The 26,205-nt window shown below is 34.2% G+C and overlaps 4 protein-coding genes and 1 non-coding gene across 10 annotated transcripts; 1 reads left to right on the forward strand and 4 right to left on the reverse strand.

The window, feature by feature from the left end:
* The first annotated feature begins 472 nt into the window (after positions 1-472).
* Positions 473-6,623, forward strand: LOC110661993 (protein EMSY-LIKE 3). Of its 4 annotated transcripts, none has more exons than XM_058132852.1 (11): positions 473-1,058; positions 1,373-1,531; positions 3,540-3,745; positions 3,842-3,951; positions 4,059-4,293; positions 4,418-4,603; positions 4,689-4,757; positions 5,274-5,519; positions 5,595-5,663; positions 5,734-5,797; positions 6,255-6,623. In XM_058132852.1, the coding sequence occupies exons 2-11, from the start codon at positions 1,504-1,506 to the stop codon at positions 6,422-6,424; spliced, it is 1,383 nt and encodes a 460-aa protein (XP_057988835.1). In that variant the 5' UTR covers positions 473-1,058; positions 1,373-1,503; the 3' UTR covers positions 6,425-6,623. The 4 variants fall into 4 exon arrangements, with proteins under 4 accessions (XP_057988835.1, XP_057988834.1, XP_057988836.1 ...); XM_058132850.1 differs by having other exon boundaries at positions 474-1,058; positions 4,409-4,603; XM_058132851.1 differs by lacking the exon at positions 1,373-1,531 and having other exon boundaries at positions 4,409-4,603.
* Positions 6,624-6,679: 56 nt separating this feature from the next.
* LOC110661994 (uncharacterized) lies at positions 6,680-8,699 on the reverse strand. Of its 3 annotated transcripts, none has more exons than XR_002496235.2 (3): positions 8,188-8,699; positions 6,839-7,211; positions 6,680-6,747 (listed from the first exon to the last, which is right to left on the reverse strand). XR_002496235.2 is itself a non-coding variant. In XM_021820862.2 (3 exons), exons 1-2 carry the CDS (start codon positions 8,534-8,536, stop codon positions 6,889-6,891), a joined length of 672 nt encoding a protein of 223 aa, XP_021676554.2. In that variant the 5' UTR covers positions 8,537-8,699; the 3' UTR covers positions 6,680-6,747; positions 6,843-6,888. The 3 variants fall into 3 exon arrangements, 2 of the variants coding, with proteins under 2 accessions (XP_021676554.2, XP_021676553.2); XM_021820862.2 differs by having other exon boundaries at positions 6,843-7,211; XM_021820861.2 differs by having other exon boundaries at positions 6,741-7,211.
* Positions 8,700-11,418: 2,719 nt separating this feature from the next.
* LOC110661996 (uncharacterized) lies at positions 11,419-15,605 on the reverse strand. Its single transcript, XM_021820863.2, has 3 exons — positions 15,146-15,605; positions 14,308-15,046; positions 11,419-12,612 (listed from the first exon to the last, which is right to left on the reverse strand). The coding sequence occupies exons 1-3, from the start codon at positions 15,448-15,450 to the stop codon at positions 11,641-11,643; spliced, it is 2,016 nt and encodes a 671-aa protein (XP_021676555.2). The 5' UTR covers positions 15,451-15,605; the 3' UTR covers positions 11,419-11,640.
* A 5,715-nt stretch (positions 15,606-21,320) lies between these two features.
* On the reverse strand, positions 21,321-24,222 carry LOC110661997 (uncharacterized). The gene is made up of 2 exons (XM_058132854.1): positions 22,659-24,222; positions 21,321-21,735 (listed from the first exon to the last, which is right to left on the reverse strand). The coding sequence occupies exon 1, from the start codon at positions 23,949-23,951 to the stop codon at positions 22,683-22,685; it is 1,269 nt and encodes a 422-aa protein (XP_057988837.1). The 5' UTR covers positions 23,952-24,222; the 3' UTR covers positions 21,321-21,735; positions 22,659-22,682.
* LOC131172417 (small nucleolar RNA Z122) lies at positions 22,132-22,220 on the reverse strand. The gene has a single exon (XR_009142894.1). It is a non-coding gene; the product is annotated as a small nucleolar RNA Z122 (small nucleolar RNA).
* Positions 24,223-26,205: the final 1,983 nt, after the last annotated feature.

Consider the following 26,205-nt stretch of genomic DNA (forward strand, 5'->3'; position numbering starts at 1 on the left):
TTTATAAGTAATTTCATTCAATTTTTATAGAATAATATTTTTTTATAAAATAGTTAATTATAAAAATTTATTAATTTAAAAAGAATTAAAATATTATAACATCTCAAATTATTATTTTTTATAACATTTTAAATTTTAATCAAAATAATAAATATGAAATATGAAATGTTAAATAAATATATTTTATTTTTTATAATATTTTTTATATTTTTTTATGTGAAAAAATTTTCAATAATTCAAAAAATTTGTATAATTTATTATTTAAAAAAATTATTTTATAAAAATTTAATGAAATAATTTATGAATTTCGCTAAATTACTTATAACAAAATAATTTCATTTTATTTTAAATCAAGTAATATTTAATATATTTTTATTATAAAAACCTTTTCTTCTCAAACAGCGCTAAAGCGACACCGTTTTGCACGCCGCCGCGGAACTCAAAATCAACCATTAACAAAAAGAGAAAAAAAAAAAAAAAAAAAAAGAGCGACAATAACCATTTCAAGTCCGGCTTCCCTCTCTCGTTCAACCCAAGCTCGTTTTCTCCTCGCTCAATCAAATATCTGTTTCTGAATTCTCACTCAAATTTCTCTTTTAAACCTCAAATTTCTCGTAAAACTAATCCCTATATCTCTCAAAAAGATTACTACTCCAAATTTGAAGTACTCAACGTACCTTCTCAAAATCGTTATGAGGGCTCAAAATTGCAGTTTTGAAGCACCTGTTGTCCGTCTTTTGGAGCGTTGAAGATTGAATTTTCGCTTGGGCAACAAAGAATTGGCTGTGAATTTATGGGTTTTGAATGCTGCAGGGAGCTCAAAGTTCGAGTCTTTCTGAAAGACCTTTCTCAATTTCGAATTTGCTTACTTGGACCATTTAGTATTTGTTGAGGCTTGAAATTCGAAGAATTTTAGCAAAAATTTCAGTCTTTGACTATTGCGAGGTGCTAGCAGTTCCTTTTTTTTTTTTTTTAAGCAAGCGGTCAATTTCAGAGGTCATTGAGTTTTTTAAGGTTTGGAGAAGCTTCGATGGACATTCAGGCCATGGACAGTAGCGGTGAGTTTATGGTGGATTTTTTTCTCTTCGTGTTGAGTTTGGTTGTTTTCGGGAGATTTTAGGAGCTTTATTTAGAGAATTAAGCTTTAATTTTGTTAAATTTTTCTTTATTTTCTCTATAGTAGCGTTATTGTTGGTGTTTAGATCTAGTAGTAACTCGCGAGATTGTGGAGCTGAGTTCAAGATTGTGCGTCTAGTGAATTTTATGGTTTTAGATAGAGTTTCCAGGAGCTTAGATTCTTGCAGGAGGGATAGATTTGTCATTGAAGTTCAAATGGGAAATTCATTATTGATATATTTTTTTTTTTTTTCAGGTGTTTGTTGCTTGGGTTTTTGAAGACCCACCCCCCCCCCCCCCTCTTTTTTTTTTTTCACCTTTTTAATGTTTGCCGAGTTCATTTCTAGTGTTTGCAAGACTAGAACGGCTTGATTTTGAAGAGTTGCAATGGACTATGAGCTTTCCGATAGTAGTGGTGAGTTGATGAAAATTTTGATGAAGATTTTTTTATTTTCATAATTTAATTTGCTCGTGTTTTTTTAGGACCTCATTTGATGGATTACAGTTTACTGTTGATATGAGGTTGGTTTTACGTTCTAAGGTAGGAGAAGGAACTAGGTAGAATGTTGAAACTTCTAAACTGGATATTATGTTCAGTATTTTAAAGAATGCGGAGATTCTGAGGTCATTATCTAGTTTTTCTTGGTGTTATAGAGAACCTTTGGGGCTCTATCTATGTGGTGAAAAGTTGGTTTGAGAAAACGCAATGGATTACTCTTGGGGTTGTATGTTGATATTTTGTACATACATATGACAATTTGCTAGCATGTTATCATGCATGCATTTGTTAGATGAAACTTTTTCTTAACCCGGGATGTCGTGGGCATGGTTTTAAATAACAGCCATGTTATGTTACCGAAAAACCATTATTTAAAGATTTTTTGGCTTATCGATACCGTTATCACCTTTATTTAACAGATTTTTAAATTTATAACGGTAATGGCGATCACTGAACGTTATGTAACAGTCATAACGGCATTTACTTTTCCAGCTAAGAATTCTTGGCTATTTTTACCTCTTTCATGTGAAATTTCATCGAGGGAACTTTTTTGGGCAAAAAATTATCTTGACTCGTTCATTTTAGCACCTTTTCATTTTCTCTTTAGGCAACTAAGCCATTTTCTCTCAAAATTTTCTCAATTTTCCCCATAACTAACTTAAGTGTTTAAAACTATATTGTCTATTTGATGATCCATGCTCTTAAGCTCAAAAATTTGTAGAGAAATAAATGAGTGAAGGAGATTGAAGAGTGAGTTTTTTTTTTTTTAACTTTAAGCTATTTTTGAATATTTTTAGGTAAATACATAAATAATTAGAAAACCATATCAAAGAAAATTTCAAGCTTTAATAATATTTGCTAAGTATAAATTTAAGCTTTGGCACGATAAAATTTAAGAAAAATATATAATCCTGAAATTAACTCTTGAAATTGATTTTCTAAATTAAATAGTCAGTAAGTGTACAACCTAATTATGTAGTAAGTTAATAACCTAAGTACATAGCAAGTTTACAGCCTAAGCTAATAATCAAAGTCCAATCCTAGGATCAAAGTCAAGATAATCAAGAATCTCCTAGACATTCATTTTATTGGTAATAAGGTTAGTAAATTACATACTATCTTTTTAGTACTAATGATGCATAAGTAGTGGATTTAATTTCTTTATTTGATATATTTGTGTTTATTATTTAGTTGTATATCTTAGTTTTAATTATATATTTGAATATTTATTCATTTAATGAACTTTACAAATTTTTCAAAAAAATTTGCGGGGTTTCTGTTACTCGCTACTGTGAACGTGTCGCAGCCACGATTAAAAATCATGATTGTGGGTTTGTAAACTTTACTGCTTATGCATGATGCCATATGGTAAATAAACTGTCTTTGAGCATTGGTTGAAGTAGTAAACATTGGGATGTGGTCAAACTAGTTTCCAGTTTCTAATCTTACCAACCGCTCTGAACGCATAATACTATTTTTTGGGAGTAATCTCATTATAGAAAACCCTGAATAGGAAATTTGAAAGAATAGCATAAAAAACATTTTCCTGAATAGAAGTAATAAAACCTGGAAGCTGTTAAATAGCTAGAGCTTTCACGTATTTGGCAGTGTTGAAGGAGCTGTATTATTGTTCACAATATTTATTATAACATACCATTTGCGGCAAAAGATAAATAACGGCATTATGGTCTCACATTAGGTACATGGTTAATCTTGAAGGGCAGTGCTCTCTGATGCATCAAAAACTTGAGGTTTAGTTAATTTGGTTTTACATAACTTCTTGATTGTTTCTTTTAAATTGTTTTTATACTTTTTATAATATATATTTGTTTCATGCATATATATGCAAGGGTGGGGTTTGTTATCTTCATTTATTATGCAGTAAAAGTTTAACATGCTGTGTTCTTAATCATTTTAATGGTAGGTACTGATGATGACCTCCCACCATCACATCGAAATAGATTCCAAAGTGGGGTACGACCTGCTGGGAATGGAAGATCTGCAGCAGTTGGTTCTGCTTCATTACCTAGGGTTCATAGTGACATGGAAACTCAAATACACAACATTGAGCAAGAAGCGTATACTTCAGTCCTACGGGCATTTAAAGCACAATCTGATGCCATTACTTGGGTATCTGATTGCATACTTCCTGTATATATTATATTTTAACTTCTATAATTACATGTGTAAACAAAGTTGGATGTGTTTTATAACTTTTTTTCCCAGGAAAAGGAGAGTTTAATTACAGAACTCAGAAAAGAGTTAAGGGTATCAGATGAGGAGCACAGGGAGCTCCTATCCCGGGTTAATACCGATAACATCATCCGCAGAATAAGGTCTAATTATTTCATGGCATGTTCTGCTGAGCAGCTTTTCCAAAAATCTAACTTCTTCTGGTCAGTTTTGTTCTTTAACGGGAAAGTATAATGCATTATGATGCTAGGGAATGGAGAAAGACAAATGGGCTTCAACCTGGCATGCCAAGCACAGCCCAGCCTGCTCATGATCCCACACCTAGTCCTACTGTTTCAGCATCGCGCAAGAAACAGAAAACATCACAATCAGTTGCTTCATTGTCTATGGGTGCACCTTCTCCTGCATTGCCATCTACGCAACCATCTTCATCAGCGCTGAGGCGGGGTCCTCCACCAGGGCCTAAGAGCAAGAATCCCAAATCAGTAAGTTGAATAGTTTTGCAGGGTCAAGAAAATGATGTGATTTATGTTACCTGCTTTATTATTACCTTGAGTTTTTGTTTTATGTGACATATTGTGTGCTGCACCTTCAATGAAGTCCATGCAGTATCCTTCTACAGGTTTGACCGGAAGAGCACAAGCTGCTATGCGGAGTTCTTCAGGTGCATTTGCCCCCAATGAACCTGCAGAAGCTACCAGTTATGATCCATTGATTGGAAGGAAAGTTTGGACTCGGTGGCCCGAGGATAACCAATACTATGAGGCTGTTATAACTGACTATAATCCAGTTGAGGTATATTTTATTTGACTGTTGATATACAGTGTTCCAATTGTTTTTAGGCTTCTTTTGAACATGATCATTTTCTCAATGTTAACAGGGGAGGCATGCTTTGGTTTATGATATTAATTCAGCAGATGAAACTTGGGAATGGGTTAATCTGAAAGAGGTATAATTTTTACCTTGTTCCTATGGACTAATAACTTTAAATGCTTCATTTTACTTTTAGTTGTTCTTTTGCTAGTCTTATATTATTATATAAATGCTGAATGTTGTGAATTCGTAAAAATATAAATGGGAGAAGTTTTTATTCTCTTTCTTTTCTGAGGGTGGTGGAACTACATGTATTCTGTAGTGTGCAGGTCTTTTTTAATGCAATTCATCATACTTAATTTGGTGTCATTTGAAGAGTTAATGGCTATATCTTGCTCATCAATGGAGTAAGCATGAAACAAATTGATTTCTATTTATCTGTAATTAACCTCTACTAGTTAAATGAATATCGGAAACCACATGTTATACAAAAGTTAGATTGAATATCCATTGAAATGAAAGTTCCTGGTTTCTTCATCTTGATCTTTTGATATACAAACCTTTTATTTTACCATATTTTGTTGGAAAGGGGAAGGGATTATGGCAAAAAGCATTGTACTGGCTATTGATATGTACATATATTAATTGGCAGATAACTCCTGAAGATATTAGGTGGGAGGGTGAGGATCCAGGAATTTTTCATAGAGGTGGCTGGCCTGGACCAGGCCGTGGGAATAAGAAATCTATGGCACGTGGTGGAGCTCTTGCTGGGGCAGGAAGAGGTAGAGGGACCATGAAGGGGCAGTCTAGAAAAGATTTCCCATTATCACAAAATGGTATTGGAAAAAAGGCCGTAGGGGACATTGAGATACTTCACACAGATACTCTAATCAAGGAGGTAAGTTGGTGGCTGGGGGACTCCTTCAAAATGCACAATGGTTCCCTTTTCCCCTAATTTTTTGATTCTGAACAGGTGGAAAAAGTTGTTGGTGCTAGCCATCCAGATCCAATGGAAATTGAGAAAGCAAAGAAAGTACTGAAAGTAAGAACCAAGTATCTTTTATTGGTCCGTAGTGTTACATTGCGCGAATTTTATGTTTTCTTTGTTGCAGGAACATGAACAAGCGCTGGTTGACGCGATTGCAAGGCTTGAAGATGCATCTGATGGTGAAAGCGGTAATAACTAACTGCACATAACCATGTTTATATTATAGAGTGTCCTATAAAGACACACTGCCCTTCTATTGTATCATCTAATTGTAGTTTTTGGATCTTCGGATATAACCTGTAATAGTTGTGTACAATTTTATCACTTTATTAGTATTGCTTCAATTCAGTGCAAGAGAATGGGCTTAAATGTTTATTCTGTAGTTCCCCAAACATTTAGCTGCTTTTGTTTTTATTGTCTCTTGAATTCCAAATCATAATTTTTCCCACTTTAAGCATCAGTGAGATGAGATGGAAGAGATAAATAATCCAAATCTTACTACCATGTTGGGCTTATTATGCTGTAGATATCCCGTTCCCCATTATGGTGGATTTATCTCACTAGGAAGGAGCACTGGGTCGATTATATTGATTGTGAAAACAATCCAATCTGTCTTCTTCTTTTCTTTTTTTTGGTAAAAAACAGATGGGGAGCATCCATCTTCCCATGGACAATCAATGGACCAAGATCGAGGATGGAGAAAAAGGCCATACGATGATATGGGTGGTGAAGGTAGAGCATCAGATGGCAACAAAATGGCAAGAGGTGGTAGGGTTGGATCTGGTGAACATCAAGTGGATGGCGATGAAATATAATCGTTAGCCATATTGATGATAATGACTCTTTGTTGTATCATTAGGACTAATTTAATGACAACTCAAGTGCATGTAGCCCCTGGCTTATAGTCTACTGGTCAGACAGGGCGTAGTTTGGTTCCGTTGTAATTTTGATTTAATTGAATGTTGGTAAATGCTCATGTAAATTATGTTGAAGTGAATAACTTTTCTCTGTAAAGATCTCTTAAAAATTCTCTCCTCCATTGAGCTATAATATTTGGTTAAAAAACCAAATTCACTGGGAATGGTTGCTGTATTTTCACTGTGATGTCACTCAGCATATATAAACCATCAATTACATCCTGCAAGTTAAACAAAGATTAAAAATCAGCAAATGCTAACAATACACAGTGATCACAGAAGGCAATCTAAACCATCACAAGTAGAAGATACCTACGAGTCCTATAGATGAAATAAACGTCAACTCAGACTACCTAATAGTCCTATAAAGATGCAATAAATGTGAGGATAAGGTTCACCATCTGAGTATCATAAACAGGGCCTTCCATTTGGAAGTGGCCAGCTCCTTCAATTAGATGTGTTTCAATGCGCCCTGAAGCAGATCTTAGCTTGTTCTGCAGCTGCTTAACACTGGTAAACCCATCCCGGGTTCCCATAACAAAGAGTTTTGGCTTTGGAGACTGTAAGATGGCCTTGTGATGTCGCCCAAAAAGGATTGAGGCCATCATGCCAAAAGGGTATCCCAAACTTACATATCCAACCACTTCCTTAATCTCATCTACTGCAGATCCTGCAATTGGAGCACCTGTACAAGAAGGCATACGATTTACTTTATCCAAAATTAGTGACCAGCAGCATATGAGAGAAGCCCCTTTTGCTAAGAGGAAAATTCCCACAATTGACAAAATGGGGAACTGGAGAAAAAATTGACACTGACTGACATGGTTGTACAGATAGATTGGAACAAACACTGCAAACAACATAGCTTTCTTTCTTTCCATGAAATGGCCATCGAACATTTTATACCTTCTTTCCATCAAACTGAAATTTGGTCAGATGTGTATACTGCCAAACACATTTTGCTCCACTATTCACTTTTCCCCTTTCTAAGGGGAAAAGAAAGAAGAATTTTTTTTCAAAGTTCGATGGATTTTCAATAAAAAGCAAAATGGGATAGGAATAGGGTACAGCCAATTTTCTGGAAGAAGAAGTTCACCTGAATATGTAAATGATATTTGAAGGAGCAACTTTGCCAGAACAACAATATGATATTCAAGAATTCCATACCCAAGTGTTAAAACAGTTTTCATCACTAAAACTGCCCACCATCATAACTAACTGAACCTTTCAACGACAATCCACTCAAGAATATCCATATCAAAACAGACAAAATCCATGAAAAACAGGGAAATTATCAACAGAGCTACAAAAAATCCCCAAACAACACAACAGTCCAAGCATCTCAAATCATAAATTCCCATCTATGCAAATTGATTTGAAACATCAAATCCTATCTAATCAGCCCTTGACATCAAAAGTATGATATAATTTTTGCCCAGACGTGTTGAGAAGCAGTTAAATGTTTTCCCTTTTTGGACGTAAACAAAATCAGCAACATAAGAAGAACCTAATAGCTGTAACGGATTCACAAACGAATAACCTTCATAGATCTAAATAGTCACCCATTAATACCAATCAAACGAGCATTTCTAATCATTATCCACTAGCACGTCATCCATTAATCAAATGAAAATAATAGCAAAAATCACGAAATCACATACCTGCAGAAGAACCCACCAACAAAATCCTGTCAGTTGATAGATTTTCACAAACCCATTTGCAGACAGCAATTACATCTTTGATTTCAGAAAAACCAGTGAGAGAAGGCCTCCCTGTGGACCTCCCAGCACCTCTCATGTCAAAAGTCACAGCCCTGTAACCTTTCTCTGCCAACCCAATTGCTATTCCTTTCAAAAGAGCTTGACAACCACCCAAGACTGAATATGGATGGACAAGAACAATCACCAATTTGTCTTTGACCTCATCGTCGTTGGACTTGAAGAGCCTTGTCCGGAGCTTCACTCCATCACTGGTCTCAAGTGTGGTGGACTCAACTGCATAGCTTGACATGCTTACAAGAGATGAAAATAAAAGCTCAGAAATGGCAAATTGATGATTGAGAGAGTTGGACAATACCGAAGAGAAGTTTTAGAGACTTGGGTCATAAATTTCTAAGTTAAATTAAGCATATTTTTTGGTGAACTGGTGGGCTGCCCTTTGGACTTGGCTGTTGGGATTCATTACAGACTTTATCATCTACAGTTGATCAAAATTGACAGATTAATTTCTCACTAAATTCATCACATAATCTTAATTTATGTGGAGAGCTAAAATTTGATGTTATATTTTAATTAAATATTTTCTCAGTTTCATGAAGATAAATGATTAATAAAAATTTTAGTTCCATAATTCTAAATTATAAATCAAAATAATAATATATTTATGAATTTATTAATATGCTTATATTCTACAGATATTAAAAAATAAAATTTATTAATTTTAAAAATTTAAAACATAAATTATTGAATTTTAATAAAAAAAATATGAGTAGAGGGTATGTTGAAAAAGACTAAACACAAATTATTATGCTAATTATATTAATTACATTTAATAAGATTTTTAGACTTAGACCGATCATAGAATCAGTGAAGACAGATGGATTTAAAGTTCAACTGAAATTAAATCAGTATAAATTGGTATACTATTTAATAAATATTATAAAATTATTGATAATGATACTTTATTATAATTAATATTTTTATATATTTTATAAACAATTATTTAAAGGAAATAATTGAATTTTAATGTGTAATTTTTTAAAATAATTTAGATATTTAATTAAAATTTTTAAATAATAACATTTAATCATTTGCAATAAAAAAAAAGTTTAAAATTGAAATTTTTTACAATAATTTTATTCATATTAATAAAACAAAGCATTAATATATTAATCTATATAAAACAACAAATCAAAATATATAATAATAATAATAATAATAATAATAATAATAATAATAGAAAGAAAATTCAATAATTTAAGTCAACATACTAATATAATAAATTATTAATATCTTTAATTATTAAATTTGTAAGTGAATGAAATTAAAAAGAAAGTTATTAATTATTTTAAATTAATATATATGCATTCAAATCATTATAAAATAATGGTGTGGTTAAGTGGCTCAAAATTGTATATTTGGTCTTATGTTTAATATTTGTTGCTGCCTATTGTAAAATTTATTTTTGAGTAGATCAAACTGGAAATTAGTTTAAACTCAATCATCTCTGATTCTCATAAAATAAGGGTTTAATATCTAAATCAGATTGGACCATGGTTCAATTCCTGATTAAACCAATATGATCAATTGGTCCGATCCAATTTTCAAAATTATGATATTTAATAAAATTATTTAAAAACAAAAGTAAAAATATTTTTATGGAAGAGAAAATATTAAAAAACATAGCAATACTTTGGCTGAGATTTTTTTTAATTACAAAAGAGATTAAAACACAAGCCCTAAACAACAAAATTATGAAATATTAATATTTATCGTTTTTGAATTATATTAATAAAATTATATTATTTTTAGAAAGTATTATTAAAAAAAATTTAAATAGATTTGCATCAGTGATAAATCCTATAGATATTTATCAATGAAGATGATGTATGAGTGGTTGTACATTCACATAATATTGATTATTTTAAATTTTAATCAGACAAATTTAAAATTTTAGTGAAATAAAATATCATTAAAGTAAAATATTTAAACAAATAAAGTTAGTATGAGTAAGTTTACTTTGAGAATAAATTTAAATTTCTAATAGGATAAAATGTTATAAAAATTAAATATTTAAATAAATTAATAATATTAATAAAGCAAAATTACTTTAAGAATACATTTAAAATTTCAATAAAAACTAAATTAACATTTTAGTAAAGAAAAATTCAATGTAGATCCACCGCTGATTTGAACTAAATATTTGATATGAAATACTGGACCAAATACTTTAATTTAACGAATAGATGGAGAGCCTACCACTAACGGTTTTCTCTTCATCCACCAAACGCAATAAATTTCCTTTTTTTTTTTTAATAAAAAATGTGTATGATACAAATATATTGACCACACGTTTAATAAAAAAAATATTATTTTTTTATATTTATATATATTTAGAAGCATTCCATCTTCTTTACGTAATCTATGTTAAAGTCAAAATTTAAAATATTTTTATGGATAAAATTAATTAAACATAAATATGTCTCACATTAAAAAGTATGTGATAAAATTTGAACTTAAAAACCTTTAAAAGAATCTTTCTTAACACCTAAATCAATTCTTTAAATGCAAATCAAATAAATCTCTATTAATTAATGAATCAATCTTTAATATCTTCCTCTTTTTTTTTAATAGTTTAGAAATAAAGCTTTTGGCTTAAAAGCCTACGTCTAATTTTGTTAATAAAATAAAGTTTAATTAGAAGTAACAAAAAATTAATATATCTCATATACTAATTGCGTATTTTCTCCTCATATTTATCATTCATTTTGCCACATTTAGAACATTCACAAGCCTAGTGGAAGCAGTGACGGAGAAGCTCAGAGAGCAGGCATTGCATCATGGAAGATGTTGCCCATTAACCTGTAGGGTCAGGACCCAGAAAATGCATTTTGCATGATTAACCAAACACAAAGTGCAGAAATTAGAACTTAAGATCATCCATTTATCCTTATCCTCGTACATTTTTTTCCCCATTTAACAAGAAGTATATCCTCAAGATTATTAGCCTATAAGCAGGGATTAGATGAAATTTTTGACATTGGAAATTTTATGAAAAATCAATTCATCATTAGTTTCATAATTTTCTAAATTTGTTTTAAGGTGGTAAATTTTTATTCTGCTAAACTAATATTAAGTTTATGACTATAAAAGAAAGCAAAGTGCAAAAAAAAAAAACCCAAGATGACCTATCATTCATGTGATCCCTATCTACATATGCTATGTATATGCAATGACTACTACAAACATTCTTTTACAAGTTCATAATACAATCTCATTCTCTTCTAATCCTCTCTCATTTATCACTGAATAGTAACAATCTAAACTTATAAGCATTTGAAAAAAAAATCCATATATATAACTCCGAACAATAATCACATCATACAGCAATCATCATCACCTCCTTGACCTCTTCCTTGCCCTCCCACCTCCAACCTCTACACGTGCATCACCATTATCTCTCCCTCTCTTCTTCCTTATGCCACCACCCGACTCCACTGTACTTTTTGCCTGCTTCTTTGGTGGCCTTCCAATTCTCTTTGCACTTCCACTCTCTTCTCTAGCCCTAGAACTCCTTGTAACTCTTTCTGTAATTCCATCTCTATTTCTTCCTCTTTTTCCTTTCTCCTCTTTTTCTTTCTCATCTTTACTCTCATCCTCAGAGGAATCATCTTCAACATCATTCTCCATAACTTGACTCGGTGAATTTTGCTTTATTCTTTTCAAAAAGCTAGCTGCTCCTTGCCTCTTCCTTGTGCTACTTCCTTTTCTTTCCACCTTCATCTCCAAAGCATCATGGGAACTAAGCTCATTGCCACCATACTGATGCTTTATCTCTCCATTTTTTTTGGTGTTATTAGAATTTCTATGACAGGATATCGACCTCTCTTTTGTCATTTTCTTCCTTGTGCCCTTCTCCTCAATCCTAACAAAGGAACCTTCAATCTTTTTCTCATTTGCTTTTGTTTTGTTTTCACCCTCCCTATCTTTTTTATCAACCTTTTTAGTGGCACTTTCAGATATTCCCTTTGCTGAATTTCCCTTGCCACACACAACGATGGTACAAGATTTGTTGGGCTTTGAAAACGAAATGGGTTGTTGTATGGGTATAGGTTTCACAGTGACAGGTTCAGGTTTTGCTTCACAAAGCTTCTCCGTCATTTCCTTCCGAACTATAGTTAGGAGGTCACGAGCAGCAAGATTTTCTGGTGAATTTTTTCCAAAGAAAGTAATAGCATTGTTGAATAAAAGGAGAAGATCTCTGAAAAATTTTTGAAGACATAGAGAGTAGGCCCCTTCATCAAGCCTACATTGAATCATTTGAAGATCTATATGCTGCTTGATCAATTTTTTGTACCTTTTAGATTCCTGCAAAATAAATACAAATATTATTGATAACAAGTTAGATTGTATTAACAAAAAATTGAACACCTACGGAGCTTTTTCCCTTAAAAAATTACGGATCAAAATCAGCTTCCTATTTAAGGTTCAGGGCCGTTAAGCCCCTTGAATTGTTGACAAGGGCAATTCCAATTTTGTTCCAACCTAACCCAGAGGCCGAATCGCTCCCCGACTGGCTGAACTCACCTCTTCCCACCGCCCACAAAATGTGCTTGCCACCTAGTTAAAGTACAGTACCGGTGAGTTTTGGCATCCACACTACACAGATTCAAGAGAGCGTTCGCTATGTCATTTGGGCTTACGTAATGATCCGAAATTTGTACATTTCAAAAAAAAAAAATTGTACGCAAAGTTTGTCTTGTAGGAACCCAATCGCAATGGTGAATTTTATAATTATTTTATTTAAAACAAAATCAATTATAAAAAGATAATTTTAACACTATAAAATTTTTATAATTTTTATATTATAAAAATGTATGGATTAGATTGTAAAAATTAAAAAAAAAAATCAAACAGTAATTCAGAACAAATCCATTTCAGGGGTAAACTGTAATATTTTTTGAATCCGTGAGACTTTGCAAGCCTTCCGCGTGGATTTAACGGTGCGTTAAGAATCCTTAGTGGGTCTATCCTACGAGAAATCTGTCCCAATCACTTAATGCCACGTGTAAAATGAACACCGCCATAGACATAGCGGGCTTTCTAAAACTAATCAGTATTGGCATACGTGGGTCCAGGTCAAGCACTTTGAGAGCCAAATATTGGAAACGCACCATCCACGGCCACGTTATGCATACTGCAATGTTCCTAATTTAATTGTCGACGGTCGACGGCTCAAAGATTTTCCACAACTTTTTTTTTTTAATTATTTATTCATAAGACAAATATTCTCTAAAACATATATTCATAATAAATTCTTAAAATTAGTATATTTGAAAAGAATTTACTATAAATAGATATTTTATAACGTTCCAATGGAAAGAAAAATTCATTACTCACCTTAAAAATGGAAATTTCCATCTAACAACAATAAAGGATTTATTTAGGCTATTTTATCCACTTCTAAAAGTTCCATTTCTATATTATTAAATATTTGATATTATTTTTTTTCTTAAATATATGTAATACTCAAAAACATCAAAGTTTTCTTTTTTAGAAAAAAATTCTGCCAGAAAAGAATAGCAAGGACAGTAAACATCCTAACCTAACCTGAGAGTTAGAATTGAAATTATATATATATATATATATATATATATATATATTAAAAAAAAAAAAACCGAAGATGCCAATGGGTTATATCTTTAACTGTACGCTCAATGATCCAGTTGTTTCCAAAATTCTTACTCACGACCCAACTAAAGCCAGACGCACTGCATCTACGCCGTTCAGCACAGCGCAGCTCAACAGACAGCCAACGCAAATACACAAATGACGATGCTAGGGGATTGAGAGAAATTATCGGGTGTACTACTCCCTCTCTCGTAGAACAAATGAGACTATTTTCTATAATTTAAGAAAAAATTATTTTTTAATTTTAGAAGAAACAGTGTATTTTAAAATATTTCGACTTTGGAGTATTTCTAAAATCAAAATTCTAGGAATTATGGTTTTTATTATATTTTTAGGTAGAGAACATTCCATAAAAGCTGGTAAATTAAATACCTGACTTTGAAGCCGCCGCTCGAACACAGAGCCAAGCCGATGAGACCGAATGATCCCTAGGAGTTTAACTAACGGCTCAGATTTGACGGCAGGCATCCGCTTCATGGCGGGAGAAACCTCGTCACCACCTTCGGGCTCCTCTCCACTACTGCTACCAACTCCAACCCCGTTTCCACCGCCAGTAATCAACTTACGACGTCGATTATTCCTCTTCAGTGACAAGCTAGCTGAGCTTTGCACGTCACTATTTTGCTTCTCTTTATCTTCCCGCTTAGACTCTCCCACCGACTCGCCCAGCTCATTCGACTCGCCGAGCCCACCCGTCGTCTGACTCGTTTTTATTTCAGGTTCCTTTTTATCCGTCGGTATTTTATCATTTTCGTCATCATCAACCTCGCGCAACTTACCGTTGTGGGACCAATCCCTCTCAGCCTCTGGGTCGGATCCAGTATGAACCGGATTCTTCTCATTTGTATTTGCTGGTTTGGGTTTTATATCAGGCTCTCCATTTACGGCGTCGTTTTGATCTGTCATCGTTGTCCTTTCAGCTTTTTGTTGACTGGTGGAGTTTGACTCGTTGAAAGATCGATTATCTCGCTCATCACTAGACTCGTTACCGTGGGCGGATTTCCCGACGATTAGTTCCGGAGAGGTCCCTTTCTCCCTCGCCAGATCTGCCTCTTCTCTCAAACTGCGCTCTCTCTCGTCCTCTAATCTCTTTACCTTTAATTCAAGCGACCTGCAGCGACAAACAGAGAACAATACAAAAAAATTCTCAGATCTCAAACAATACCAGACCACCTAGAATCGGATCTTCAACAAGAAGAGCGAAATTTACACGATCGACACATCACGTCGTTGGACCTCGCGTCGAAGCTCCTCCACGCGAATCCTACGGAGTTCATCGACCATGGAAACGAGGCTGGCAGATGTGCCGTTTGAGGGCATGAACCGGCGTTTAAGGTCGTTGAACTTGTCTATACAGTGTTGAGAAGTGAGGGAGGAGAGAGTGGTGGTTCGGTTCTGTACTTCAACAGCGACGGAGTCCCAGCTCTGGGTACCGTGGCGGTTCACGGCACATGCTAGCAATAGCTCCTCTAACGTGCCCCAAGGTTGTGCGGTCCTTTGGTGTTCCCTAGCCATTAATCTCTGTTATGCCATGATTATTTGTTTTCTGGTCTTCGTTTGTTTTCTTTTTTTAATTTGTTTTGAAAATTAAGGTTTTTGGCGTTTTGATTGATAGGGTTTCCTTTTATATATATACTGTTTGTTGATGGACGACGATGGCTTTTTTATTATTCTTATTATTAAATCTATTTTCTCATCTTTCATTTCTTTGGTTTATATTATATCCATTGAGAGTGTCGCGGCTCCTTCGATTTTCTGTGATGGCGGGTTTGGGTTTGGGTTTGGGTTTGGGTTTTATACTTTAAAGAGTTATGGGCTTTTGATTGATCTAGATTAGAGCTCAACCTCAACGGCTTTCAAATGGCCTAATTGAAACACCAGCTGCTGTTATCCAAATCCAATCAATTTGGTTGTTGATTACATAACACGAATCATTAAAAACTTGAAAAATGAAATGCATTTTCAATCACCCATGCATGATTTCAGACATTAATCTTTTCAGAAGGTCGACAGATTTGCAGCCGTCAATAGCCAAAGCTTTCACAATCTATATATATATATATATATATATAAAGTAGACAATAATTTTTTTTTAGTATTAACAGATTTTTTATTTGTACAACCATATATCACTTACTATATAAAGACTATGATGTTTTAATTTTTCTTTTATATTGTCACGTAAATAATTTTTTTTTTAAGTTTTATCACATTATGCTTATCATATAGATATGATCAAATTTTATAGTTATAGTAATTGTTAATTTTTATATTAAATATTTAATTCTTTTTTTATTTCCCTTTTAAGTATTTAATTCTATTTTTAGATGAAAGAATAAAATAAAAAATAATAAATATTCCTTTATTTTTTAAAAAAAATTAAATATTATAATCTTTCAAAGTTTTTTTTTTATTATGAATTATTGCACGTGAATTATACTATAATAATTAGATCTTTAGAAGTAAATGAAGTACTTAAGAGAATAAAAGTAGGTAAAGCTTGTGGACCCGATTGAATACCAATTGAAGTGTAGAAGTGTTTGAAAGATAGGGGAGTAACATGGTTAATTAAATTATTTAATAAGATTATAAACTAAAAGAAAATGTCTGGTGAATGTAGGATGAGTATTTTAGTACCCATTTTTAAAAATAATTGAGACATACAGAGTTGCTCAAACTATAGATGAATTAAACTCATGAGCCATACTATGAAGCTGTGGGAGAGAGTTATGAAACATCGACTAAGTCATGACACTTCTATCTCTCATAATCAATTTGGCTTCATACACGGTCGTTCAACTATGGAAGCAATCTTTCTCATTATAAGCTTGATAGATAAATATAAAGATGTGAAGAAATATTTACACATGATTTTTATCTATTTGGAGAAGACTTATGATAGTATTTCAATAGATGTCTTATGAAGAGCGTTAGAATAAAAGAGGGTATCTATTAGGCACATACAAGTGTTGAAAGATATGTATGAATGAGCAATTACTATTGTGCACACAGTGGGAGGGGACACAAGAGATTTTCTTATCTCAGTTGGATTACACCAAAGTTCAGTTGTAAGCCCTTACCTTTTTACATTAGTTTTAGATGAATTGACGAAACATATACAAGAGAGTATCCCTTAGTGCATGATATTTGCAGATGATATAGTTCTGATAGATGAGACGCGATAATGAGTCAATAGAAAGCTAGAGCTTTTGATAAGTACTATAGAGCCAAATGGCTTTATGCTAAGTAGAACGAAGATAGAATACATGCATTACAAATTCAGTGAAGGCCGAATTGGTGACAGAGAATGAGTTAATTTAGATGAAATGGTACTGTCCCAAAGTAATCACTTTAAATATATTGGTTTAGTCCTTCAAGTAGATGGGGAATGTGAGGAGGATGTTAGTCATAGGATTAAAGTCGGATGGTTGAAGTGGAGACATGCAACGGGAGTTTTATGTGATCGTAAGATTTCCAATAAATTGAAAGGAAAATTTTATCATACAGTCATATGACCGGCCATGTTACATGGTAGTGAATGTTGGGCACTGAAGGAGTCATATGTGTCTAAAATAAGAGTTGCGGAAATAAGAATGTTAAGGTGGATGAGTGACCATACTAGACTAGATAAAAGTCTGTAATAAGAGTATTAAAGAAAATGTAGAAGTTGTGCCAATTGAGAATAAGTTGAGAGAAGAAAGATTGAGGTGGTTTGGTTATGTGAAACGTAAACATAAGGAGGCTCCAGTTAGACAAATATAGCACATTAAGGTAGATGATAGAAATAAAAAAATAGGTAGACCTAAACTAACCTGGAATAGAGTAGTACAATATAACTTATAAGCATTACACATTTATGAGGATTTAATTCAAAATAATTTACAATAGAGAAATAATCCATATAGCTGACCTCAAATTTTTAGGATAAAGGTTGAGTTGAGTTGAATTGAATTGAATCTGTAACAACCTGTAACTTTCATGTATACATATCATCATGTCATATTTTTGTAAGTTGTTTAACAGATAATTAATTTAAAAATAAAAACTTAATGATGGTAATTTAAATAAAAAGGTTAATTTCTTTGGAGAATTATTAATTTAATCAAGAATAAAGGTAAATTTTTTTAATAGGATACAAATTTTTTTAATTTAATTAAAATGTTTTTAATAATTTACTTTCTTTTAAAGTTAACTAATAAATATGAGAGAAAATATTTTAAATGAGAATATCACTAATAATATTGACAAGCTTGATAGAATCGTTTTGGGTTGAAGAAGCTTTTGTGGCAGCGTTGAACATTTTAGCTTTTTGTGGGATGAAAGGCCCAAAGTGCTTCTGGTGGACTTTCCCTTATTCAATTCAAGAAAAGCAAAATATGAAGATTCGCAAGCCCAATAGCGTCGCGCATTGAGAAGATGTGATGGATTAATGGCTCTTTTCCCCTGCAATGAAAGAAAAATTACATTAAAAGAAAAAGTGAAGGAAACAAAAGGATATTGCTAAGCCTGGTCACACAGTCTGATTTGAATTTAAAAAACAAAAAGAACTATTAAATTTAATTAAAATAAAGATTAAAATAAAATTAAAATTAAAATTAAAAATAAAGAATCCTGGCTAAGTTAAATGTATAGCTGTAGGCTGCTGCTCTTCTTATAGGAAAATTTGCAAGGTAGGGAAAAATAAGAAGGAAAAAAAGAGAAAGAAAAGGACAAGAAAAAGTCTCATTTTGGCAATAGGGATGGTCACGTGACAATTACAAGAAACATGACAAAAACAGAACAAAACGTACGGTACTTGAATTTTTTTTTTCAAATTTTCAAAAATTGAAAATTCCGCTTCAAAACAAGAAATCAAATTCAATTCCAATCTCTCCCCCACCCACCCTTAATGCAGATGCAGTCAAAACAAGTACTGCAGCTTTCCCCAGCCAATACAAAGTTGGGTGAGAGAGAAAAGGTAAACTAGCTAACGAGGTGCTAGCTCCATAATTAAAACGGAGGATGGCAACATATAAAATTCAAGTTTGACAGGTGCCATAGTCTCACTATTCGCCTAATACTCAGTTGATATAGGACTTAACATATCCCTCACGCTCGATGACTAGACATCTAGAATGTAAAATTTATAGCATTGGACGTCTCTGCTAGTATCAAGATTGGAATTACTCTACTGAACCCATTTTTGGAGTAGAGGCTTCTGCTAAAACCAATAATATACCCTGCCAAAGAACCACAAAACAAAAGATATGGAGATTCTTATCTTATTGCTGTCCAAGTAAACTCCAAAATGTAATGATCTAATATGAATTTGGTCATGTTCTGCAACTATATATATAAAAGTAATACAGCTGCATACAGTACCCAACCTGTTCTTGATCAGCTTGCATTCATTACATCTTCATTTATGAGTACAATTCTTTAGAACAAAACTCTGTTCACCTAAGGTCATGACGTTGCTATGGACCCCTCTCAGTACAACAAGCTTTTGGTTGTTTTCATCAGACTAGTTGCAAGCCACAGGAACACTTGCGTTTAGACTTTATATATGCCATGAAACTAGTCTAATACTAGCCAGTTCCTTTGAAAGCTAAAGTAAAAATCATTTGTTTGTTTGTTTAGAGACCCCATAATAAACTCATTGTCCCTACTTTTTGTATCTCTCGTGGTCTATTTTACAAGCATATATGTCTCAGAACTTCATCACATGCGAAATTAATCACCATATCTTAATACGTACATAAGGCCAGATAAACTTCAATTTGAAGGGTCCAGCATCAGTCCTATTAATTGAAAACATGACGCCTTCACATTTCACCAACTTTTTAGGAAAAAGCTACAGCTTCATTGCAGTTTGCAAGTCTTACCCGAATGCATGAGAAACTATTTTTAATACTTAATCAACTATTACAGAAGGACCCATAATTTAGACATTAAAAAATCTCTATATTTTTTTTTTTAATAATTGACTCATTGATGTTATTATTAATAGCTTAAATTCACGGGTCTTAAAACCCAAATCAAAAGAAACTAAAGCTAATTTGGGGCATTGTCACCCTGATTGTTTGATTAACATAAAAAAGTTAGTGATAGTGATAAGAGAATGAAAATAAATATATAAAAAATGTGGGAAATGAAATTGGAATGTGAATGCTTTTCTCTTTTGTCTAATGATATATATATATAGAGAGAGAGAGAGAGAGAGAGAGAGAGAGAGAGAGAGAGAGAGGGGCTGGAATTGCAGAGTCTTCATATGGGACCCGATTCTTAAAATATAAGAATATGATTAACCAAAAGGATATGGGTTGAAGTCACTTAAGTCACGATGATTTCTTTTCTTTTTCAATAGGCACGTGAATTCTTTAAAAAGTGATTGAATGAAGAGCTCCTCCCTCTTCTAGCCCCTAGGGTTTGACAGTGCACCCACCCACTATTCAATTTTGGAGATATTTTGCATGCCTATGTTTATATATTATGTTTGGACCTTTTCTAGTACTATGCTGATAAATTAGAAAAGCTTCTTGCATGCTCACATGCATGGCCGACCTACTGCAATCATTAATTCACCATTGCATATTCTGAAATAAACAGAATAATATAAAATTTTAATTTAAATTAAAAAAAGAAAATTAGATAAAAATTCATCAATTTAATAAAAAAATTCATGAAATTAATCATTGAGGGAGTCGAATTATCATAGAGAGAGATATATATACAGTTGAGAATTTTGGGTATGGGTAGGAAGTGAAAGTGAAATAGAAGAATTGGAAATTGGAAATGCAAAGAGAGTTTTTGTTGGCGAGTAATAACAAAACATACAGCTCACGAAGTCTGCGCAAAACAAGATACGCTGATGTGACTCAAATAGTTCACACTTCACATGCTCCCACTCTCACTGTAACATGTCTAATATCTATATTTCTTGAATTTTTTTTTCTCAATTTTATGTCACCACATCTGTTTAAATTCTTATTTTATCTTCTTTAAATAAAAAGGAAAGACAGCTAAGTGAGAGAACCCTCATAGCAAGGACACGAAACAGGAGTAATTTAGTTTTCATATTTTATACGCTTAATTTATACATAAATAGATACTAGATCTGTGACTGGATCAAATATTATTAGAAGACATGATTAATTTCATTGTCAAGTCCATTCATTCCCATCGCCTACTGTAGTTGTAGCTTGGACGGCAAAAACACTGGTTAATTATGGGCTTCGTCTTTTTGTTTTTGGGAATTATCTAAATTTATTGAGCAATTTTGATAAAAAAAATCGAAATCTTAAAAAATTTAAATAAAAAATTAAAAAAAATAAAAAAGAACAGGAGCGACGAGCGAGTGGCTTGTTTTCACGCTGTCTCGCAAGGCGCAAACGGTGGAAGACGACTAGTCAAACATCCAATATAATTGATACACAAGATAAAAGTAAAGATACATCCAAAGACTACATACTGGAGCCCCAATGGAGGCTCGAGCGTGGGAGAACACCCCACATATGCTTTCAATTTCATACACCGTCTAAACGTCAAATCACAGACTTGCTTCATTTACAATTTTTATTAATTTTTTTAATGTAGGAAAAAATAATTAGGCAAAGTGTTTCTCTGCTCTCGCGTGTCCAACAAGCACATGGGCTTGCATGGTAAATTATGCAATCATGCAGGCCACCAGGGGGTTAGCATCTTTTCAACCACACTGCTCTTTTTTGGCATTCTTTTTCCAATAGTCGTTCACCACAAGTCTAGGCAAACCTACATACAACTATATTCTGGAAAATTTGTTCAACCTCTCCACCCCATAACCTAAATAAAAATACAAATTTTAGTTTAATGCATCACAAACCTACTTTCAGAAAAGAAAACCTTTTATCCATTATTAACTTTAGCTAAATAAGTTGATGTTCAACCAATAATTCCAGTGGATTAGTTCTAACATACATAAAATGACCAACATCCAAAATGACTTCATTTATTTTGGGATTTTTCTGGGTTGGCATACGCACACACTGGGAATTTCACCCACATGTTTGATCCGAGCAGGGTCACTCAGGGTCCACCCACTACAAAATCTTTCCCTTTTCAATGGTCCATTGAAAAGGTACAAATTAGGTAGTTTAAAAACTGATTAAATCTAAAGAAAAACACAGAGAATAATAAAAAAGATTTATTTATTTTTAATACATAGAAATGGGCAAAGAGTTTGGGATCAGACTGACGTGCAAAAGATTATTCGTCAGAGCTGGCACCTCTGTTAATTTACTGTTTGAATCTTGTCATCATTTCCCAGACTCCGCCACTAAGCAACAAAAGCTCACTCGAATTCTATATCACTAATGGATTATAAAACATAAAAACAAGATTAGCAGGGAAAAACAAAAATATAGATATCAAAAGGCCTCACGACTTGCTGAAGCGCGTGCACAACAAACGAAACCGGAGAGATTCCATGCCTTTCGGTCAAGAAACAACTACAGGATTAGCTGGTGGTTAGATCAGTAGAACAAGAAAGACAACAGTACAAAGATAAGGAAACCACATGAACAACAAGAACAACAGAACGAAAAGACCCCCTGCCGCTTATATACAACATCCCCTTTTCATATGGTAAATTGGCTTCACTTAAACTAGGAGAAAGAAAAAAAAAATATTAAGAAAATCCCATTGCAGAAATCTCAAGAATAGCACAAAACAAACTCTTAAATGCTAAATGATGTTGTAGTTGTTACCCTTCTCAGTTTTACTCTTCTCTGTTATGTTCGATCAGTCCGGTTCCTGCTATTCACCTGCTGTTGCTGCCCCTTGTTGCTCCCTTCTCTTTTTTGAGGCGACGAAGAAAACAGCTGACCAAACCCAAATACGGAGACTGACTTGGATGTCCCTCTCAGGGAACAAACGGGGACATTGAGAACCGGAGTCACTCTCACGTTTGCTGAATATGACCTCTCCATTCCCCTGTGCTTGAATCTTGGGCCTCCGTTAAGGCTACTTGGACTGCTGGAACTCCTCTCCAAGCTCTGGAATACTATCTTCCCTGACGAATTCATTCTCGGACTGTCTACCGAAACCCCCCTGCTTGTCACCCCACTCGATTCCCCAACTGCCCTCCGCATCGGGCTCCTCCCTACTCTCGTACCAGCCGTAGGATTATTGCTACCGTTGCTATTGCTATTCCCATTGGTCTCTGACCTGGGCTTCACCATTCTCATTCTAGGAGGATTTTGGTTTGGATTCCGATTGAGAACAAATGGGTTTGGGCTCGGATTTGGATTTTGGGGCGCGTTTAAACTCGGGTTTGGTTTCTCTGAATCGAGAGAGAGTCTAGGGAGATCTTCATGCTCGTGGCTCGAAGACGAAGAAGAAAGCGATAACCTAGATGAGGAAATGGAAACGGACTCGTAATCCGAATCCTTTAACAACGGCCAGCTCAAAGAGTGATCTAATGAAGATGAGTTGCAACTGCAGGATTTTGAGCTTCTATGCAGGAAATGCTTCAAAGATTTTGGGTTAGGGTTAGAAGAAGATGACGATGTCGTTTTGTGGGATTCAGCTTTAGCGTTCGCGTTCTGGTAGAGCTTTTTTAACCCCAAGAGCTCCTTCCATCGGCTTGAACACCTGGGGGCTTTGGGAGAAAACAAGTAGGGGTCAGTATTAGATATTTCCATCTCCATTCTACGGCAAGACTTCGCAGTCTCCGGCGACCTGATCTCGCTCAGAGCATTGGCAGGTTTGGCGCTCGTAACTTGCAGCGGCATCAGCATCCCGTCGGAGAAAAGCTCGTCGGCGGGGAGCATAGTTACAGGATCCTCCAGGCGGAACTCAAAGTCAACAGAATCCATAATCTCGGACGGAACTTCAGCTGGAGTATCGCATGAGGCGGTCTTAGAGGATCCAGGTTGCTTGGAGGCATCCTCTTCACGGCTGAAGGATATTCGCGGACTCAACCAGCCGTAGGACGGGTAACTCGCCGGAGAGAAGTTCTCCGGTGACATGCTGATGTTGTTAACGCAAGCCGAGGCCATGGCCTACGATCATTCAATGAAAACAGTACTGGTATAATTGAAAGTGTCAGAGTGCTCGTGGGTTCGCGGAGAGCTGTAGCACATTAACGGAAATGCTCAGGTGGATGAGATCTAGAGAGAGAAAGAGAGGTTCTTTTGGCGATTTTGTTGGGGTTTGGAAGTTAAATGTGCGCAGAGTCCAAGTGGCTTTGTGCGTGTGCGCTCTAGTATCACAGTGAAAATGAATGCCCACGACGCCAGGGCACAGATATTTATATGACAAATGAGTAATTACAATCTAACGCCTGAGCGACGTCGTTTCTTCAGTTGCAGCACATAATGTTTGGTAAAATAGAGAGAGAGAAGTGCGCGTTTGGAATCCTGCATTGGGATTGGCTAGTTCAACAAGTCGAATACCATGTTGTACTTGTATCGAATGGGGCCAATCGGAGCTCTATACTTCTTTCTCTCTTCCCCTTATATGCCTTTTACCTTCTGGATTTTTCCAGTTTCCATTTTTTTGACACCTCTCTATAATAAATTTCTTCTTCATAATTAACTTTTTTTTCTAGTATTAGGAGGGAATTATAACAGCTGAAAGTATAAGGTTAAAGCGCTCTTTTCTATTATTTTTTAAAATACTATATAAACAACAATGGAATGGCTTAATCCTATAAGTAAAGTTCATTGGCAGTGGCACTTTCAAAAGATGTTAATGCTACATAAAAGCAAGGGAGCATTTTGTATGATCCTGTTTGAAAATGGGTTATGAATAATTAGCATGCAAAGTGTAATTTGGGTTTGGCAAAACAATAATTAGGCAATCATTTATTTCCACTTTACTATTCTTCACAGGGTGCATTTTGATTTGACTTGTTTCTATATAATCCATTTTCATATAACAAATTGCTTCTTATAAAGCACTGGCCCATTATGTTTATTTTTCTTGAGCATAAACTAAAAGTATTTCTTCGATATAATTTTTCAATTTTTTTATTGATTAAATTTCTACTCAATATATATTGGTTTGATATGAATTTCTAATATTTTAAATATGATGGTCTTTAACTGAAATTAATAGTCCAACAGTCCTTATCACTTAGGTCCAGAATAGTGCTGTATCGTCATCTGTACTCTTCTTCTTCTTCTGTTGATATTGTTGGAATTTGGAAATAAACATGCAACGGGAAGGCGGTGCGTGAGGATGCTTATCCATCCATTCTGTCATGAAATCACCTCGATGATCCGAATGTCACGCATTACCATCTCATCTCTCTTGCACTTTTTATCTTTTTATTATTATATTTCAGCTTTTCTATTTTAATGAATCTCTAGCATCATCATCATTTTTTTTTTACACCTTTCAACATGCTAAATTGCATTAAAAATACGTTGAGAAAGATATACAAACTGGTTCTAAAATATACATAGGTAAGGAAGCCCCCACTGAATAATGAAAATCGTCCAGACAAAACAATCATCCCAAGTCCCAACCCAATTAAACTACAACCCAAGCACACAACATCAAATTCAACCCCGAACTTACAACTTTAAAGAAAATAGGAGGAACTAATAATAAGAAAACTAGCAGACCACTACCACCTAAGATTGCCGTCTTCCAAAATGCTGAGCAGACCAAAGCCAACTACAGGTTAGCAATGCAAAGAACACAGAAAAGATGCCCATCCACTCACAGCACTTCAATGGAATAACATTAGCGTCCCAATACTACAAATAGTGGCATAAAAATCACTTTATATGGAGGAGAGAGGCCATCACAAAGCTCTAGCACACTACATTGACAGGGTAGCCTTCCAACCATGGTGTAGAAACAAATCCTAGAGATACTAAACGACAAGAGCAAATAAACATTCCCAACATGAAAAACAACCTAACAGGGACAAAGAAGACGATAAAGATCCTTCAAGCAGGAAAAGAATCTTCCTCTTGAAGAAGATCCGCCATTACCTCTTCGTCTAACACTAGTATAACAACTCAAATACTCCAGGTCTGCAAAAGAAGCCTAAGCTGAAGATTAAACTCGCACGCAGAGATAAGAAAACACCAACAAACAACATATTTATATATAGCCGAACCCAGTGATGGAAGGGCATTCTACTTCGCCAGTACTTGTAACCAAAACCAAAATCAAAAGCTTTCCAGGGAAAGCCAGTGGGAGACGATTGGAACTAGACGAATCGGACAGTGAACAACGGTGACAAAACCAAATTTGAGAGATATTTCTCTCTCTTAAACGAAGAGAGTTTTTATGACA

The sequence above is a fragment of the Hevea brasiliensis genome, chromosome 13 (assembly GCF_030052815.1).
Source record: "Hevea brasiliensis isolate MT/VB/25A 57/8 chromosome 13, ASM3005281v1, whole genome shotgun sequence".
NCBI classification, from domain to species: domain Eukaryota; kingdom Viridiplantae; phylum Streptophyta; class Magnoliopsida; order Malpighiales; family Euphorbiaceae; genus Hevea; species Hevea brasiliensis.